The sequence below is a fragment of the Rosa chinensis genome, chromosome 2 (genome assembly GCF_002994745.2).
Source record: "Rosa chinensis cultivar Old Blush chromosome 2, RchiOBHm-V2, whole genome shotgun sequence".
Lineage (NCBI taxonomy): Eukaryota > Viridiplantae > Streptophyta > Magnoliopsida > Rosales > Rosaceae > Rosa > Rosa chinensis.
This window is the reverse complement of record NC_037089.1, coordinates 8,785,832-8,803,542: the sequence shown is the minus strand read 5'-3', so window position 1 is coordinate 8,803,542 and position 17,711 is coordinate 8,785,832. Positions and strand designations below refer to the sequence as shown.

At 44.4% G+C, this 17,711-nt stretch overlaps 2 protein-coding genes across 5 annotated transcripts; one reads left to right on the top strand and one right to left on the bottom strand.

The window, feature by feature from the left end:
* Positions 1-8,007: 8,007 nt before the first annotated feature.
* On the top strand, positions 8,008-10,703 carry LOC112183625 (putative pectinesterase 63). Its single transcript, XM_024321994.2, has 4 exons — positions 8,008-8,725; positions 9,582-9,788; positions 9,985-10,220; positions 10,318-10,703. The coding sequence occupies exons 1-4, from the start codon at positions 8,198-8,200 to the stop codon at positions 10,475-10,477; spliced, it is 1,131 nt and encodes a 376-aa protein (XP_024177762.1). The 5' UTR covers positions 8,008-8,197; the 3' UTR covers positions 10,478-10,703.
* A 709-nt stretch (positions 10,704-11,412) lies between these two features.
* LOC112189886 lies at positions 11,413-13,821 on the bottom strand. Of its 4 annotated transcripts, none has more exons than XM_040515199.1 (4): positions 13,434-13,821; positions 12,205-12,907; positions 12,070-12,107; positions 11,413-11,701 (listed from the first exon to the last, which is right to left on the bottom strand). In XM_040515199.1, the coding sequence occupies exons 2-3, from the start codon at positions 12,815-12,817 to the stop codon at positions 12,082-12,084; spliced, it is 639 nt and encodes a 212-aa protein (XP_040371133.1). In that variant the 5' UTR covers positions 12,818-12,907; positions 13,434-13,821; the 3' UTR covers positions 11,413-11,701; positions 12,070-12,081. The 4 variants fall into 4 exon arrangements, with proteins under 4 accessions (XP_040371133.1, XP_040371135.1, XP_024185036.1 ...); XM_040515201.1 differs by having other exon boundaries at positions 11,413-11,689; XM_024329268.2 differs by lacking the exon at positions 11,413-11,701 and having other exon boundaries at positions 11,743-12,107; positions 12,205-12,869; positions 13,434-13,812.
* Between the last annotated feature and the right edge of the window lie 3,890 nt (positions 13,822-17,711).

The window sequence follows — 17,711 nt, the reverse complement described above, 5'->3', positions numbered from 1 at the left end:
TAGCTTAATCTCATCTTGGGTTATGGGCTTTATAGCCTAATCTCACAAAGACTCGGCTTCATCACCCGCTTGGGGATTGCGCAATCTGTGCCCTCGTGAAACTGAAAACCATCCAAGTGAGAAACCCAAGGACCAAGATCACTGGAGGGGGCGGTGAGCTACAACAATGGAGATCGGGTGGCAATATGGCGGAGAGTGGTGCGGTGCAACTGCCCCCAGTCTTTCGCACTGGAATCTGGCCAACCTAGCAATCCTCCAATTCAGTGATCTTCTTCTGAGGCTCCTCTAATTCCAAAGAATCAGACTTGACCGTAGCCATCCTGTAATGGACTCGGGAGGGCAAGTAAGGATAGTGGCATGTGCATCGCATATGTTTGAATACGTAATATGTTGTCGTGTATCGCACTTGTGCGAAGTAGCAATTGATTTTTCCCTATTGGCCGCAAAGCCCTTTGTAATGAATATTTCATTTTGGAGTTTGTATCGCATTGCATTGCTCTATCACCCATTATCTGTATGAGCTTGGTATTGTGTATCGCCCCTCGCGGAGTGTGAGTGCGAGTGTAGGCACCAAATGGCGAGGCAGTGTGATGTTGGTGCTGGAGGCGAGAGCGAATGGCGAGGCGATACATAATGTAATCTCTTTTGACATGGTATCGCGTTGGCCTAGACCATTGTTGACTTACATCGCGTGTCTTCGCAATGTTAAAGGGACTCGTGAATCGCGATGTGTCGTGTGGCAATAACTGTTCGTGGCGATGCATCACCGGTTATTGAATCAGTTGATTCATGGCGAAATATAACGTTGCATTCATTCATTCGTTCGTTGGCGCATCGCGTAACATTCATTCATTCATTGGCGTATCGCGTAACATTCATTCACTCATTCATTCATTCGTTGGCGTATCACGAAACATTCATTCATTCACTCATTCATTCATTCATTGGATCGCACATGGCAACGCAAGGGTTCACGAGGGACAGCACTTCATTGTATCAGCGAGACCGGCATTGGGCGATATCGCATTAACATTCATTCAATCATTCTTTGGCGTATCATGTAACATTCATTCATTCATTCATTCATTAGATCGCACCTGGCAACAAAAGGGTTCACGAGGGACAGCACTTCGCTGTGTCAGCGAGACAGGCCGTGGGTGATATCGCATTAACATTCATTCATTGGATCGCACCTGGCAACGCAAGGGTTCGCGAGGGACAGCACTTTGCTGTGTCAGCGAGACCGGCCGTGGGCGATATCGTATTAACATTCATTCAATCATTCGTTGGAGTATCGCGTAGGCAATAAGTTGGGATTGCTGTACAGCGTGCCCTTGCCTGTTGTCTTGTGATGGCCAACCCCGTAAGGCCTATGGCAATAATATCAAGAGGAATGTAACTAATTATAGGTCGAAAGGCGATAGGCGTTAACATTCTATTTATAGGTGGGTGTGGCGATGAGGGACGTTGTGTTCATTATGAGAGCATTCAAGATATATGTAATATCATAGCATATAATACTGCACGGAGGCAAATGCAAAATACATGACAAGGCAAGTTAAAGGAGATAATATTGACGCTTACAAGCATTTTTTTTTTTGGGGGGGGATGGGGGGAGCCTGGAACCCTTGTCCTACTTAGGGTAGTATCGGAGATGCTGAGCGTTCCATGTGTGTGGGAGGGTGACGCCATCTACTCCCCTCAAGTAGAAGGTGGCGAGTCCGACTGCCTCAACGATTTCGTACGGCCCTTCCCAGGTGGCCTTGAGCCCTGTTGGGGTTGGCAACTTTTCTTTCATCACCAGTCCCTGACGGAGAGGAGGTGAGACAGGACCCTGGAGTTGTAGTAGCGAGCGATACACTGTTTGTTGTTGATATTCCTGAGGTGGATCCACTCGCGTCGCTCTTCTAGGAGGTCAGAGTGAAGGTTCAACCCCTCCGAGTTGGTGAGCGGGTCGAAGCATGCGACTCTCTTTCTACGCACCTCCTGCTCTACAAGGAGCACGACCTCTGTGCCGAAGGATAAATAGAAAGGGGACTCGCCATTTGCCTCTATTGGGGTTGTCCTTATCGCCCATAGCACCTCGGGGAGTTTTTCGGCCCACAGGCCCTTGGCATCGTTGAGCCTCTTCTTCAAGTTCTGCTTGATTATTTTATTGACAGCTTCGACTTGGCTATTTTTCTGCTAGTGTGCGGGGGGGGGGGGGGGGATATCGGATCTGCGTGCCATACTGGCCAACGAAGTCCCTGGTATCGTTGTCGAATTGGGCACCATTATCGGTGATGATGGTCTCTGGGATTCCGAATCGGCAGTATATGTTCTTCCACAGGAAGTTAATGACTTTGGCAATCGTAATCGTGGCTAAAGCCTCGGCCTCGACCCACTTGGTGTTATAGTCCACTGCAACGATGGAAAATTTGAGCTGTCCAGGTGCGGTTGGGAACTTGCTGATGAAGTCGAGGCCCCACTGGCAGTATGCCCAAGGGGCGATGATGATCGAGAGTGGTACCGATGGTGCAAGAGAGGAGTTGGCAAATTGGTGGCATTTAAGGCAGGCGCTAGCGATGCGTTTTGCGTCTTGTTCAATGGTAGGCCAATAGTACCCTGTACGCAAAGCCTTGAATGCCAGGTTCCTCGCTCCTGCATGATTGCCGCAAATTCCGCTATGCAGCGATAGTAGGACCCATTGTCCCTCTTCGAGGGAGATGAACTTTAGCAAGGGGAAGGACCTGCCCTTCCTGTATAGTTTTCCCTCTCGTACTTATACAGCATTGCTCTTCTGCTGAGCCTGGTGGCGATAATCTTGGCTTGGGGGATCAATGCGATTGTATAGTTGGGGAGACATTGCTGGAATAAAGTCTTGGTAAGAGATTGGTAGTGGGATAGATGCGGCTCCTGGGCTTGGAAACCGTCGTCGACCTGGTTGACAACGAGTTGGGAATCGCTAAAGATTTCCAGTCTCGTGACGCCTAATTCCTTGGCCAGCTAGATGCCGGCGATCAGTGCTTATACTCGGCTACGTTGTTTGAGGCTTTGAACTTGAATTGTAGCGCGTACTCGTATGTGTTCCCCTCTGGGTTAGTCAAGGCCACCCCAGCACCACTGAGTTTACTATTGGAGGATCCGTCTACGTGGAGAGTCCATGGGGGTGTGGTATGGGGTTCCAAGACAGTCTCGTCCGAGGGCGCAGCATCTTCTAGGGGTATGAATTCGGCGATGAAGTCGGCAGCAGCCTGCCCCTTGATGGCCGTGCGTGGCGTGTAATGAATGTCGAACTCGTCGAGTTCGATGGATTATTTTACCAGTCTTCCTGAAAATTCCAGTTTCTGGAGAACTTGTTTCAGAAGACATGTATCGTGTGCGCATGGAAATATTGCGGTAATCGCCGGGCAGCTGTAAGGAGTGCGAAGGTGAACTTCTCTATATCGGAGTACCTGGACTCGGCATTGTTGAATCCCTTGCCGGTGTAGTAAACTGGTAGCTCATTGCTGTCCTCTCGCCTGACCAGGGCATCGTTGATCGCAGTGACTGAGACAGCAAGGTAGGTGTATAGGACCTCTCCTGGGATAGGTTTTGAAAGAGTAGGTACTGATGCCAGATAATATCGGAGGCCCTGGAAAGCCTTGTCGTGCTCGGGTCCCCAATTGATCGTCTCAGTATGGTGAGCTTTAAGGAGCTTGAAGAATGGGGCGCATTTGTCCGTTAGACGCGAAATGAATCGGACGAGGGCGACAATCTTCCCAGTGAGGGACTGGACCTCATTCTTGGTTTTTGGTGGTGCCATATCAAGAATTACCTGTACCTTCTTGGGGTTGGCTTCGATGCCCCTCTCGTTGACCACTAAACCCAGGAACTTACCTCCTAGTACGCCAAACACGCACTTGTCCTGGTTGAGTCGCATGCCATATTGGAGTAAGATGTCGAAGATGATACCCAGGTTTTTAATGTGATCTTCAATGGTGACGCTTTTGACGAGCATATCGTCCACGTATACTTCCATGATCTTACCGATATGATCTGCGAACATGGCATTAACCAGTCGCTGGTATGTGGCCCCGACATTCTTTAGACCAAACAACATTACTTTGTAACAATACAAACCCTTATCGGTGTGCTCTTGCTCGTAAGGTTCCATGGCGATTTGGTTGTAGCCGGAGAAGGCGTCCATAAAACTGAGGAGCTTGTGGCCTGCAGTGGAGTCAACTAGCTAATCGATTAGTGGGAGGGGAAAACTGTCCTTTAGGCAAGCCCTGTTCAAGTTGGTGTAATCGACACACATGTGCCATTTTCCGTTGGGCTTCTTTACCATTACAACATTAGAGAGCCATGTCGGGAAGGAGACTTCTAGGACAAACAGGATATCTTGGAGTTTCTTGACCTCTGCCTGGATCGCTTTATATTTTTCCTCAGTGAAGGCCCTTCGTTTTTTGCTAATTGGGGGAACGTCTGGCGAGATGGTGAGTTTGTGGGTCAATACCTCTGGCGAGATTCCTGGCATATCGGCGTACGACCATGCAAACACCTCATGTCTGGACTTGAGGAAGGCGATGAGCTCTGCCTGGAACTGTGGGTCTGTCTGGGACCTGATATTGACTTTTCTTTCTGGGTGTGCATCGAAAATGGAGACCGATATCAGGTCTTCCAAAGCATCAGGTCCCGGGTGCTTGAGTTTGCGCTTATCGTCCTTCCTTTTGTTGGGTGTATCGCAATCATCTGCAGGATCTTCCCTTGGGTCATCAGGCTTGTCGGATGGGGAGGGCTGGTCTGAGGTTAGGAGTACCTCCCGTCTGCCGTGTCCCCTTCCGACAGTCAAGGAGTTGCATTGTCTCGTGAGCTCTTGATCGCCCCTGACTGTGAGGATGCCACCCGGGGTGGGTATCTTCATCATTAGCATGTGTCCTGCCACAAAGCATTGGAGTCCCCATATGGCGTCACGCCCCATGATGACATTGTAGGAGGAGGGGCAGTCGACGATGATGAAATGTGCCGTCATGGTGGCGATAGTGCTGCCGCCACCCAGTGTGATCCGCAAATTATCGGATCCTAAGGGCTGTGTAATTGTCCTGAGAAGCTGATCAGGGGTGAGTTTCTTCCTATCTCGGTTAAGGCCCTCATAGCAGCTGCCGAACATGACGCTGACCGTTGTGCCGCTATCGACCAAGACCATGTGGTAGCGATAATGGTCGATGACCATGGTGATTAAGAGTGGGTCGTTGTGGTGCTTTTGGATGGTGTCCTCGCTGCAATTAAAGGCTATAGAGTGCCATTCGACCTGGGGGGGTGTGGCAGCCATGGCTGAGTCCTAATATCTCTTGGCCCCTAGGGCATTAGCGCTTCTGGGCATGGTGGGTCTCGGGTGTTCGCGGGGCGCAGCGGTGTATCGTTAAGATCTGGCCATAGACTTCGATGGCGTTAGTGCCAGTGGCAGGAGTGCGATATTGTGAGAGTTGGTCGCTCTGGATGAGGTGCTTGATGGCGTTTTTAGTACCCAAAAGATATTGGTGGGTTGGCCGGATTCCTCGTGAATGTGCAGTACTTTCCGTTATCTTGTGGTTTGGATTGGCCGGACTTGCACTTTGGTGGGCGCAGAATGATGTCCTTGTGATTGTTCCAGATGTCCTTATAAGAGGCAGTGAGTGTGGTATAAATCTCATATCGGGGTGCCGCGAATTGTCGGTCATCCCTGTGTCGGGTGCCGCCGTATGGTGTATCGCGATGTCGACTGTTTGAGGAGTTGTATTTTGGCTTTTCGGGGATCTTGTCGTATTGCTTGTCTCTCTTATTGCTATAGCCTTGTCGCTCTCGTGGGACCTTGTCATTTGGCTAGGCAGGTTTGTCTCGGTTGGTGTCTTTATTTCTGGTATAGGGATTGTTCGCCTGAGGTGCACTGACTGGGTGCGCATTGGAGTTGGTATCGCTGCCAAAGGTGTCATACTTGGCCTGAGCAAAGGCGATAGAGGCGTCGAGGAGGTCATCGTATGTTGCAGGGGGATTAGTGTTGATCTGCAACAAGAAGTATCCAGGCTGAAGTGCCTGCTTAAATGTCGACGCTGCTAGGACCAGGTTGAAGGAGCGGCACTGGGTGGCCTACTTTTGCCATCGGCAAACAAAGTCTCGCAGTTTCTCTTTCGGTCGTTGCTTGAGGCGAAATAGGTCTGGAGTTGTGCGATATCCGCCGCCACACAGGATGAATCGTCGCATGAACTTGTCTCCCAGTTGTTGGAAACTATCAATGGGGTTGGTGGGTAGGTTGAGGAACCAACGCAGGGCCTCGTCCGTCAAAGTTTCCTTGAACGCGTGGCAAGCCATGGCGTTGGTGTATCGGGTTCCATGGAGTATGGATTGGAAAACTTCTATATGGTGGTATGGGTCTCGGGTCCCATTATATTTTTCGATCTTGAGGGGTTTGGCCTCTAGTGGGCGTTTCTCGGCCTGTATGCAGGCGGTGAAGGGTCTTGTCTTTCCCTGGAAACCAGCTGTGATCGGCTGCCACCCAGCTCACCTTTCGGCGCTCTCCATTGGCGCCTGTAAGGAGGCGATGGCTTCGCTCATTTGGAGAAATAGCCGGGTGCTGGGATCAGGTGGAGGTATTTTGGCAGTAGTAGCGGTGTGCGCACCCGAGGGTCCCACTATATCTGCAGTCGGCTGGGGAATTGGTGCCGTACCGAGGTGGCTTGGAAAAAGTGGGGAATTCAGGTAGACCACCTAAGGGTCTGTACTGGTGTTGCTGTGCGTGGGGCCAGCGAGGCTTCCCGACATGAGGTTTGGGGGCCTGAAGGTGCCAGCGAGGCTTGTGGCGGGGTCTGCACTGAGGGCCGATCCCGGTGTGGGGACACCACCAATGGTCGGTATCGGGGTCTCCTGCTGATGGGCCCTGTCTAAGACGTTGTCATGGGCCACTCGCCGCTGGAGTGCTTCTCGTAGGGTGCGATTCTGGTTGGTCATGTTTTCGACCTCCCGACAGGCAGCCATGGTTGCTGCACGCTCGGCCTCGACCTGTACACGTGTCTCCATGAGGTCGTGCATTGCTATTTGTAGCGCTGTGGTTGGATCGGTGGTCATGACTGATCCCATCTCGATGTTTAGGCTCTGAAACTCGAGGGTATGTTGGACCTCGCGGGTCGTTGTCTCGCAAGGTGGATCCTCGCTGCTGGTATAGGGATTGCTGGTAGCCATCGATGTGTTGTCCTGCCAACTAGGAGCGAGGGGAGTCATTCTAGCGCCAAATGTTTCAGTAATCTTGAGAGCTGTCTGGTCCAACTGAATACGGGTCGTATCGGTTTTCTACTATCGTTATCAGTCTCTATTATCTGCAAAACAGACGAAGGTCAGAGGGAAGACAGGGTGTGCCGGCCTTCGACGCTCTGATGCCTAAGTCAGTATAGGATAAGATAATGATAATGGAAAGCGATAGTAAACAGTTATCTCTTTAAGTTGTTGGAGATGACCTTAATGTAACAGGTTTGTGGGAGCTTGGTTCCTTTTCTTTCGGTGTGGGACGCTTGGGATCCAGATATCGCCCCGAGGAGTATCGGAACCCCCAGCTGGGAGCTCACCTCGCTGGTGTATAGGCGATACGAGTCTTGTGCTTTCGATACTTGTGCTTAGGAGGTATGTGTATACCAACACTATATGCGATTAAAGATTTGATGGAGATAATTACAACACTTTTTTCTTTTTTTTGAAAAATTACAGCGCATTCTTTAACATGGGGAGAAAAAATTGGGAAATAATGGATCCATTTTTTCATGAGATTGGACTTCTCATTGAACCCATGCCTACAATTGGGCCATAATTCCAGCTTCTATTCCAGATCTGTTCCAAAACAGAGTACAGCGGCCCACACCTACAGTTATTTCCAAAGCCGAACGAAACAAACGCTGTTTCGCTTGAAGATAGTTGACTACTTACTAGTTTACCATATTGGGGCGTCTCCTAAAACTGCTCCACTAACCTCCCCTCTCCTCTCCTCTCAGTCCACACCCATACCATGGTCTCTCTCTTTCTCTCTCTCCAAAATCATGTCTTCTCCAGCAAGACTCCAAAACCATAGCAACCCCCTCCACGAGTTTCAGGAACAAACACCACGTAACCCCTTCTGTCCGTACTCCCATTCTGGTTGTTTTTCTCGTTTCTCATCGGCATATATACACACTCATCGTTAACTTGTTCTTCACCGTCAAGAAATAATTCTCTAATGGCTATGAGATCGACACCCGCTCTTGTGGTCGTTGCGGCATTTCTTGCTCTCCATTTCGTGCCTTTGCTCGTGTCGGGCCACCCCAACCTCATTCCGGAAAACGAGTCTGATCTCGATGGCTGGATCGTCCAAAACATGAGGGAGTACAACGAGCGGAAGACCGAGCTGAGGACCAGGAGCAACATCCCCGGCACGCACTTCGACACAGGGCTTGCCGCCGCCGAGGACGCAAAGAGAGTCATCCGGGTGAAGCAGGACGGCACCGGAGACTTTAGGACGGTGACGGACGCCGTGAGGAGCATTCCGTCTGCAAACAAGCAGCGCGTGGTGGTGTGGATTGGCAGGGGAGAGTACAAGGAGAAGGTTCTGGTGGACGTGACGAAGCCGTACGTGACGTTTTTTGGGGACAAGAACAACATCCCGTCGATCACCTACGACGGCACGGCTGCCGTGTACGGGACGTGGAACAGTGCCACGGTGGCTGTGGAAGCCGACTATTTCATGGCCGTGAATATAGCGTTCGTGGTGAGTAGTAGTGAGGCGTTATGTGTATTATTATCATTACCGTTTTGTCCATAATTCTCCTTAAATTTGATGTCGTTTCGTGTTCTTTGCATATGTTCTGCATGTGCGTTTATCTCATTTCACATTCTCTTTGCTCCTCTAATTTGCTAGCTGTCTTCAAGATCAAGACCTAGAGCGGTGAGGGAGAGAAATATTTGATAGCAAAATGGCATGCATGCCTTTTTGTGTGGTTTAGAGGGTCAGGGATGACCTCATCAGGGAATGGGAGCCCTAGAAAAAGATGGACTCTCAACTATATATACGATGGGTTGGAGTCCTTCCAACTTAGTCGGTCTCAATCATTTGATTTATTTCCCTTTACAATTAAACATAAGTTAATGCATTCATGATTCATCAATGCAATTACCTTTAATTAGATAAATTTACAGAACAGAATCTTTACTTCGTCATATCGTATGGATCTCGAATGCCTCAATTCTCTCCCATCAGCGCAATCAATCTCATCAATCTTTATGATGACTTAATCGTCTCCATCAATCTTGATTCTCTTTAGTTACTATTACGCTATTAGAAATTATATTTCCTTTCCTAATATTCGTTTGCTGGTCTTTGTACTTGGTGAGCTTCAAATGGTTAAAATCGTGAAACAGAATCGTTTATTAGTACGTAATTAAGATGCAACACCAGATGCTAATCTTCTGTCTCCGTATACTAAAACAGAAGGCAATAAGTATGGTGGGGTATTTGTAGAACATGTGACCTTAAAGCTAATACTCATGCAACTTGTTTTATGTTACTTATCATAAATTTGAGAACAATTATTTAACTTCTTTTGTTTGATGCTTGGTTTGTGTAGAATTCAGCTCCTATGCCGGACGGCATAAGGAAAGGTGCACAGGCGGTGGCAATGAGAATATCAGGGGATAAGGCAGCCTTCCACAACTGCAGGTTCATCGGATTTCAGGACACCTTATGTGACGATAGGGGAAGGCATTTATTCAAGGATTGCTTCATCCAAGGCACTGTTGATTTCATCTTTGGCAATGGAAAATCCCTCTACTTGGTACACACATACCTATACTTGTTATGTCTTGTAATTGGGTTTTTAAATTTTATGTCCCTGAAATTTTTAGCTGTATAGAGCATTAACACTTAGGCCAGACAGGAAGAACCAGACAGGAAGAAATTCTTAGGCTTTTCAACTAGATACTGCATTGGATGCTCTAATGTAAACTTGGTATATTTGATTGGTATTGTAGAAAAGTACCTTAAACTCAGTTGCAAATGGAAATGGGGTGATCACGGCACATGGTAGAGCAGATGTGCAGGATGATAGCGGATTTTCGTTTGTGTATTGCAACATAACGGGGACAGGTGAGACCTTGCTTGGGCGTGCTTGGAGGGGAAGAGCAAGAGTGGTGTTTTCTTACACATACATGGGGAACCTTGTCGACAGAGAAGGGTGGTCCGACTACAACGACAGTGCGCGTGCCAAGTACGTTCATTTCTATATCTCTAGTTTTCATAATATGACAAATATATGTAAAATGAAATGATCGAACATCATGATGTTTATTTGAATATGAGCGCAGCACTGTGTATTATGGAGAATACAAATGTTCTGGACCGGGTTCAAGCTCCATCCATCGAGTCAAGTATGCAAGGATGCTGACTGATATAGAAGCAAAACCCTTCATCAGCCTGACTTTCATCCAAGGAACGAAATGGGTTCTTCCCCCTCCCAACCTCTAGTGAAGTACTACTACTTTACTCTACCCCGGCCGTCCACCACGTCGTAATAACTAGTTTCATAAGTACCTAAAGACGATAGGGCAATGCTAGCCATGTACGTACTGATGTAGAAGAAGGTAAACAAAAGCTGCGCGCTAGCACTGTTCTTTGGTTGAATGTACCCTTCATGTACGTATGTATAGTTTAAGTCTGTTGCTTCTGCGTAGTGAAAGTTGGGTTCATCTGAGTTGTATGTGCTCGAACAGATCGAAGTTGGTCGATGAACTTAACTTCCGAAGGGATTGGCTAACAGAAGGTGTTGCATTAGATTGTTTTGTTCAAATTTTTCATAAATGAATAACCTTATTTTAGGAAGCTAAGCGTTTGTGCGCACTCTATGTTTCTCTAGCGCCTCTAGAGTAGTACCAAAGGAGGATATCCGTTATATCTAAGTTTATGAATGTCTAATGGGTAGGTCTATTTCTATGTACCACTGTGGGTATTACTATTACCTTCTTGTCTGTCTGTAGATGGCAGCGGAATGGTATGTAACGGCCTATTCTGGCTTTAAATGAATTTGCCACCCGCCCTTTGGGTTTGGGTTTGATTCAAAAAAATATATTTGTTCTATTTCGTGATTGCCATTAAGACAAAAAAACTCGAATGCAATATAATAAAATAGCTGTTTTTCTTTCTCAAATGGATCCGTGTGTGTATATTTCCTTATAAAGGTTTATAGCTAGAACAGCCCTGCCGCCTTGTGCAAAGATGATAAGGATAAATCGGTTCAAATCATGATCGTTTGTGAAGTTGTACTGTAATGGAGGGAGTTCAAGTAGTTTAACCCCATAGCTTTAATCTCACAGAGCAAACTCATTCCTAGAGCTGGGTTCTTTAGACTCTACACAATTTGGGATTACTGTCAAGTTACGGGGATCGAATTAAAAGAAACAAAAATGTCTGCCTTTAGATTTGGTCTGTCACATGATCATATACATATAACTTCCAATTGGTATATGATATTCAATAATACCAACCGAAAGAACAAAATTATTTCTGAATTTAGTGATTGCGATCCTGGAACCATGTGCAGGAACACTTGATACATGAAGGTCATTATATATGGGACTTCAAGCTTTAGCATGTGCCATTGTTTAAAAAAAGAAGGAATCTGATGCATGATGTCGAAGATCTCATTCTGTTGTGAATTCGATGCTGGCCTCATCAAGGTTGCCGATAATAGCACTTGAAAAATAAGCAAAGAAATCTCTTTTGGTCAAAAACCGTAGATTAATATAATGATCCTTAATATAGTAACATATATAGAGCTGGAGGGACAAATGTGTTTCATACTAGATCAAACATCAGATTTAGTTTATACATAACGCCACTCTGTATCACCAAATTGTAGGCAACACAAACACACACCTGAAACCTCTCTAACTAAAAGTTGTACCTAATTGTTTGTTAATGACGAAAAATTGAAAAAAGAAAAAGAAAAAGAAAAAGAGAGAACAGAAAATGTCTGCACACAAGGAGATACCCTGCTTTACATCAGAAAACCAGCCCTAAAATCTGGATCACTAAAAACCAACATCAGCATAATTACTTACTCTTCTGCCTCATCATTCAATGAGTTTCCATGCTCCAGCTGCAAAAACCATCAAAAAATGGCAATGTCGTCGGAATTCAAATTCAAACACATGGCAATGTGAAGTCGATATGACAGTGTTATGATGTGTAGTTACCTGGGGTTTCATCAGGGTGAGCTTTCTGATGGTTCTCCATGCACTTCAAGAGGTACTTGAAGGTCTCCGTCTCACATGGAATTGTGAGCCCCCCGTTATGATCAAATCCAAACTCCTCTTCAGCCTTCTCCAGTAACACTTTAAAAAGGTTGTGACTAAGATAGCTTGTGGGTATGATGAACCTCCGAAGCTCTGGTCCAACATAAACCGCCAAATACCCTTCAGGGACATCAGGTGGCGGCTCGGGACTTGCGCATGACTCCTCATCCGAATCACAAATAACATTTGTGAGCCTCCTGCTAATCGCTGGTGAAAGGGCTCGACTAGATAAGGGACTGCTTTGCTCAGAAAGGGGACTAGGACTAGGACTGCCCACTCTCACCCTTCGACCAGAATGGGAAATGGAGCTGTCCCTCGTCACCCTTCGATCAGAATGGGATTGAGGGCTACTTCCCACTAACATTCTATCAGCATGAGAATGAGGACCGCCTCCTCTTCGGGGGCTATTCCCCTTCGAGCCAAGTGTGACAGATTGCCATCTCTGCAGGATTTCTTTGAACTTAACAATCTGCCTAATTCCAGTCAACTTGCTGCTACCAGGATGCTCATCCATTGCTAGCTTTATCACAATTGTTAAAACAATCCAAAGCCAGAATTCAGTGTGTCTGATTCAGACGACAAGGTCTCATCAGATCTTCTTCCACTACAGAAATTTTGTAATAATTATCATCAACTGTACCAAGTCCAAAAATTCAAAACGGAATTCCTAACTCTACAACCTCTAATAAATTGATTCACAATATCATAATAAAATGAACTGACAAACCAACAGGAGTTATCTTTCTCTAATCTGAAACCAAATTTTTTGCTCCTTTTGAATCAAATCTATATTTCTGATGCCTCTACGTGCTCCCTTAATACAACATTCCAGATCATTTTTCTTCTTTGACTAACATACGAGTCAGATTAACATAAGCTTCTAACTAAATTAAAACAAATTTCAATTGCCCGTCAAATGCATTACAGCATTAGTAATGTAAATTTTGATTAATTGGGATTACCATACCATCAAATCAAGGCCAATGTTTGCCTGACCTTAAGATCTATAACAGAAAAATATCAAATAGGACATGCAACAAAGAAAAAGGAGATTACAAATCTCAGAACACAACCAACATTAATACAAACATGAACAAATGATACATGATATATAGAATGAAAATGGGTACCTGAGGATTGAGGAGGGAGGAGGACATCAGCAGCAAACCCGAAGAAGGAATGCCATGGAGCTTCGGAAGGAAAATTCAAGAGAGCTCACCTTTCCAGAGAGAGAGAGAGGTTTTTTTTTTTTTTTTTTTGGTTTTTCTTTCAGAAAAAATTTGCTAAAATAATTAAAATAAGAATATGATCCAAAGCTGAAATTAGAGATAGATGGATGATGTGTTTGACTGTTTGTATTCTCTCATAAATTTTCGGAGTCTCTCTCACCTCCGGTTTCGGAGGCACTCTGTTTTTTCGGTTTTCTCTGGCAACCAAACAAAACCAACGGCCCTGCTCTAAATCAAATTTAATGATTTTTTGAGAGAGACCCCAAAATGCATTATAGAATGAATCAAACACAAAAGGAAATACAAAAATATAGAAAATATTTATGTTGGTAGAATGGTGAGGTGGAGAATGAATGTGCTTTGGTGAGGACGAAGATACAGGGGAGGGTGCTCACAGGGAGGGAGTAGCTATTTAATCTTTTGGATTTTAAAATTGGAAAAGTGTAAATTTACGCGTCATGGGCTTACTTTGTTGGTTTGGGTCCACGTGGTTTTACTGGAATCTCCACAGCCCACGTCCTTTGCCAAGTCATTTCTTTTTCCTTTCTTTTATCACCTTCTCATTAGAATCTCGGATTGACGATAGCCATAATCAAATGAAGTTGTGTAACATAAATGGAACTTATATTCACTAACGTGATATGACGAAGCATCAAATCATATATATGTCTCCATATAAGAGCATCTATCTCTGCTTTCAGGTTTATCGTCTAATAAGTATTTTTCAAGTAATTGATAAAAGTGCTCGAATGTAAAGACTTAAGAGTAGTACTCTACTAAGAAGCTCTAACAGACATTTCGTATTATAAGTGGGTGTTAATATTATATGCCCACTCATTTGCAGTATTTGTAACACTAATAAAAAGCAAGCTTTTCAAGTTACAATTAGCGGATGAGAGTATTAAATAAAATGATGTAACCTTGAGTTATATGTAAACCATTACCATTCCATAAGTACTTTAGCAACTTGATACCCAACATTAATACAAAGTCTAAAAATGAAAATGTATGGAGTGTAAAGGTTTGGGTTGTTGGTTGATGGGATTGATATTAAGAATGGTTTGACAAATATAAAAACATTACTCCCAAAACCCTTTTATTTTCTTTATCATACCAAAAACCTTTTGTGCATGTGATTACCACCCCACATTTCAATTCATGTGTAAACTTTTCATTTATGATAAGTTATTTAATACTGGTATGAAAGTAAATTTTATGCTTCCCGAAAATGTTCACCTGGTCAGTTATTGACCAAGAAAATAATGCACAACCACCTTTGGATGTAAATCCAATGGCAGAGATAATTATTATTAAGTTGAAGTGTTTTGTTTTCCACCCTTAGATGTAAATCTAAGGGTTAATGAGCATAAATTCTTTGGTCAGCAACTAACCAGGTGAACACCCCGATTAAGCTTCCAATGTCAGACCCTTATTTTCTGCATGTTTTATGTTCATTCATGTATTTAGCTCATAATTTTCTTTAGAAAACAACAAAATTAAGTGACAAAATTTAATTACTAATGTCCTTTAGTTTTTATGCTTTTATGTTAAATAGATGGGTGAAGAAGCAGTTTTGAAACATCTGATGTATGTAAAACGTTGCCAAACACGTACATCATAGAACGCGATCTCTGCTCGAGTGCCATCCAATTCTGTTAGGAAGCGTTGTGGTATGGGGCACCCAATTACAACTGAAGTAGAAACTATGAAAATGAGTACTGAAGCACAAGATGATAGGCAAATTGTAGAAGGATTTCACTATAGTAAAAGGATACAACAGTTTCTCTTCTGCAATAAGGAGAGCAACAATTGAGAATACCCTCTCTCTTATAACAGGAGGAAATACACACTAACAGAGGAAAGACACTTGAGTTTTAAGAGAAATCTCCATTTTCTCTCTGAACTCCACTCCCTCTCTCTCTTTGTTTTCACTCACCACAACATGGGATTACAACTCTATAACTCAAGACCTCTATTTATACTAGATAGAGGAGGTTACAACTAGCTTCTTAAAGCTTAAGAAACTTAGCTATAGATGAGTTGTAAATGCAATCTTTACAACTATCATATGTTGGAAAGTAAGCCACAAACTTTGACCTATCAACAACTTAAGTATGAAGTAAGTCACAATCTTTGACCTATCAACAACTTAAGCATGAAGTAAGTCACAATCTTTGACTTATCAAAAACACCATGCTTATCAAGAACTTAAGCATGAAGCAAGCCTCCATTTTTTACTAATCAAGAAGATCATGCTTATCAAGAACTTAAGCATGAAGCAAGATGCACAAGTGGCTTTACTTCCACATATCTCCCAATTAAAGTCACTTTTGCAATTCTTCTATCCTTTCTACTTTGCCATGTCCACACTGCTTATGTTTCTACTAGGCCAATAGAGGATCGACACCAAACTGATCCTTCATAACATAATGCAGCATTTGAGGTACCCTTGACATATATCAGGATCCTCTTCACATCATTCCAATGCTCTCTACCAGGATTCACCATGTATCGACTAACGGCTCCCACTGCTTGTGCAATGTCTGGTCTTGTGCAAACCATAGCGAACATTAAGCTACCCACTGCTGATGCATACGGTACTCGAGACATTTCAATCCTCTCTGCTTCGTTGCTAGGGCTCATACTTAAGGATAACTTGAAATTAATAGGAAGAGGGGTAGAGATTGATTCACAATCTTGCATGTTGAAGCGACACAAGATTTTCTTCAAGTAGATTTTCTGAGAGAGCCAAATCTTCCTACTATTTCTGTCTCGGTAAATTTGCATCCCTAGAATCTTGTTTGCTGGTCCCAAGTCCTTCATTTCAAACTCCCTAGCCAACTGTACCTTCAATTCTTTAATACGATCTTTGTTGGGGCCCACTACCAACATGTCGTCAACATACAACAGCAGAATAATGAAATCACCATCACCAAATCTCTTGTAGTAAGCACAAGGATCTGGACTAAGTCTGTTGTATCCAAGGCTCATGATGAAGGAATCAAATCTCTTATACCAACATCTCGGCGCCTATTTGAGACCGTATAGAGATTTGTTCAACCTGCAAACCAAGTTCTCTTTTTCTTTTTCTTCAAATCCATCTGGTTGGAGCATGTAAATCTCTTCTTCAAGTTCTCCATGAAGAAATGCAGTTTTCACATCTAACTGCTTTAAGCACAAGTCAAATGTAGCACACATCGCTAGGACTACTCGAACTGTTGTAGTCTCTAGTTTCTCTTTTGAAGTGCTATCATTTTCTTTTCCTTGTACCTTATCTTCTACATCTCTGCTGATTATCACCTTGTAGGTAGTGGGATCCCACAGGCGGTACCCCTTAACTCCATCAGCATACCCTAAGAAAATTCATTTTCTAGATTTTGGACCCAGTTTTGATGTTTCTTGGGCGTTGTACATAATGTACACAGGACTTCCAAACATATGTAAGTGAGAATAATCAGCTGGCTTACCAGTCCACATCTCCATTGGCGTCTTCAGATCAATTGCGGTTGATGGTGACCGATTGATCACATAACAGGCGGTCTTCACTGCTTCTGCCTAAAATGACTTGGCCATCTCTGCAGTCCTTAACATCGCTCTTGTCTGTTCTAACAAGGTTCTGTTCATCTGCTCTGCTACTCCATTTTGTTGTGGAGTGTATGCCACTGTGAACTGCCTCTTGATACCTTCTTGTTTACAGAAGTTATCAAATTCATTACTGGTATATTCTCCTCCATTGTCCGTCCTCAAACACTTGATCTTCTTTTCAGATTCAAGCTCCACACGCGCTTTGAATACTTTGAAAACTGGAAACACGTCCGCCTTCCTTTTGATTGGATACACCCAACATCTCTTGGAGTAATCATCAATAAAAGACACAAAGTATCTTGCACCTCCTAGGGATAGAACTGGTGCTTGCTAAACATCGGAATGGATCAGTTCTAAGATAGCTTTGCTTCTAGCGTTAGAACTGCTGCTGTGCTGCTTACTAGTGACACAATGCTCACAAAAGGGTAATGAAACCTTTTTGAGCCCTGGAAGAAGCTTTTGTTCAGCAAGAATCTTCAAACCTCGTTCCGACATGTGGCCAAGCTTACGGTGCCATATCATCGTTGATTCTTCTAAAGATCTTACTGACGCTATAGATGCTTCTCCTTCTTGTTGTGTTTCTCCTTTAAGCAT

Coding starts and splice junctions, on each gene's coding strand:
- LOC112189886 (XM_040515199.1), bottom strand. CDS start 12,817: ATGGATGAGCATCCTGGTAGCAGCAAGTTGACTGGAATTAGGCAGATT. Junction 12,108..12,204: donor TCACCCTGATGAAACCCCAG/GTAACTACACAT, acceptor TGGTTTTTGCAG/CTGGAGCATGGAAACTCATT.
- LOC112183625 (XM_024321994.2), top strand. CDS start 8,198: ATGGCTATGAGATCGACACCCGCTCTTGTGGTCGTTGCGGCATTTCTT. Junction 8,726..9,581: donor CCGTGAATATAGCGTTCGTG/GTGAGTAGTAGT, acceptor TGGTTTGTGTAG/AATTCAGCTCCTATGCCGGA. Junction 10,221..10,317: donor AACGACAGTGCGCGTGCCAA/GTACGTTCATTT, acceptor ATATGAGCGCAG/CACTGTGTATTATGGAGAAT.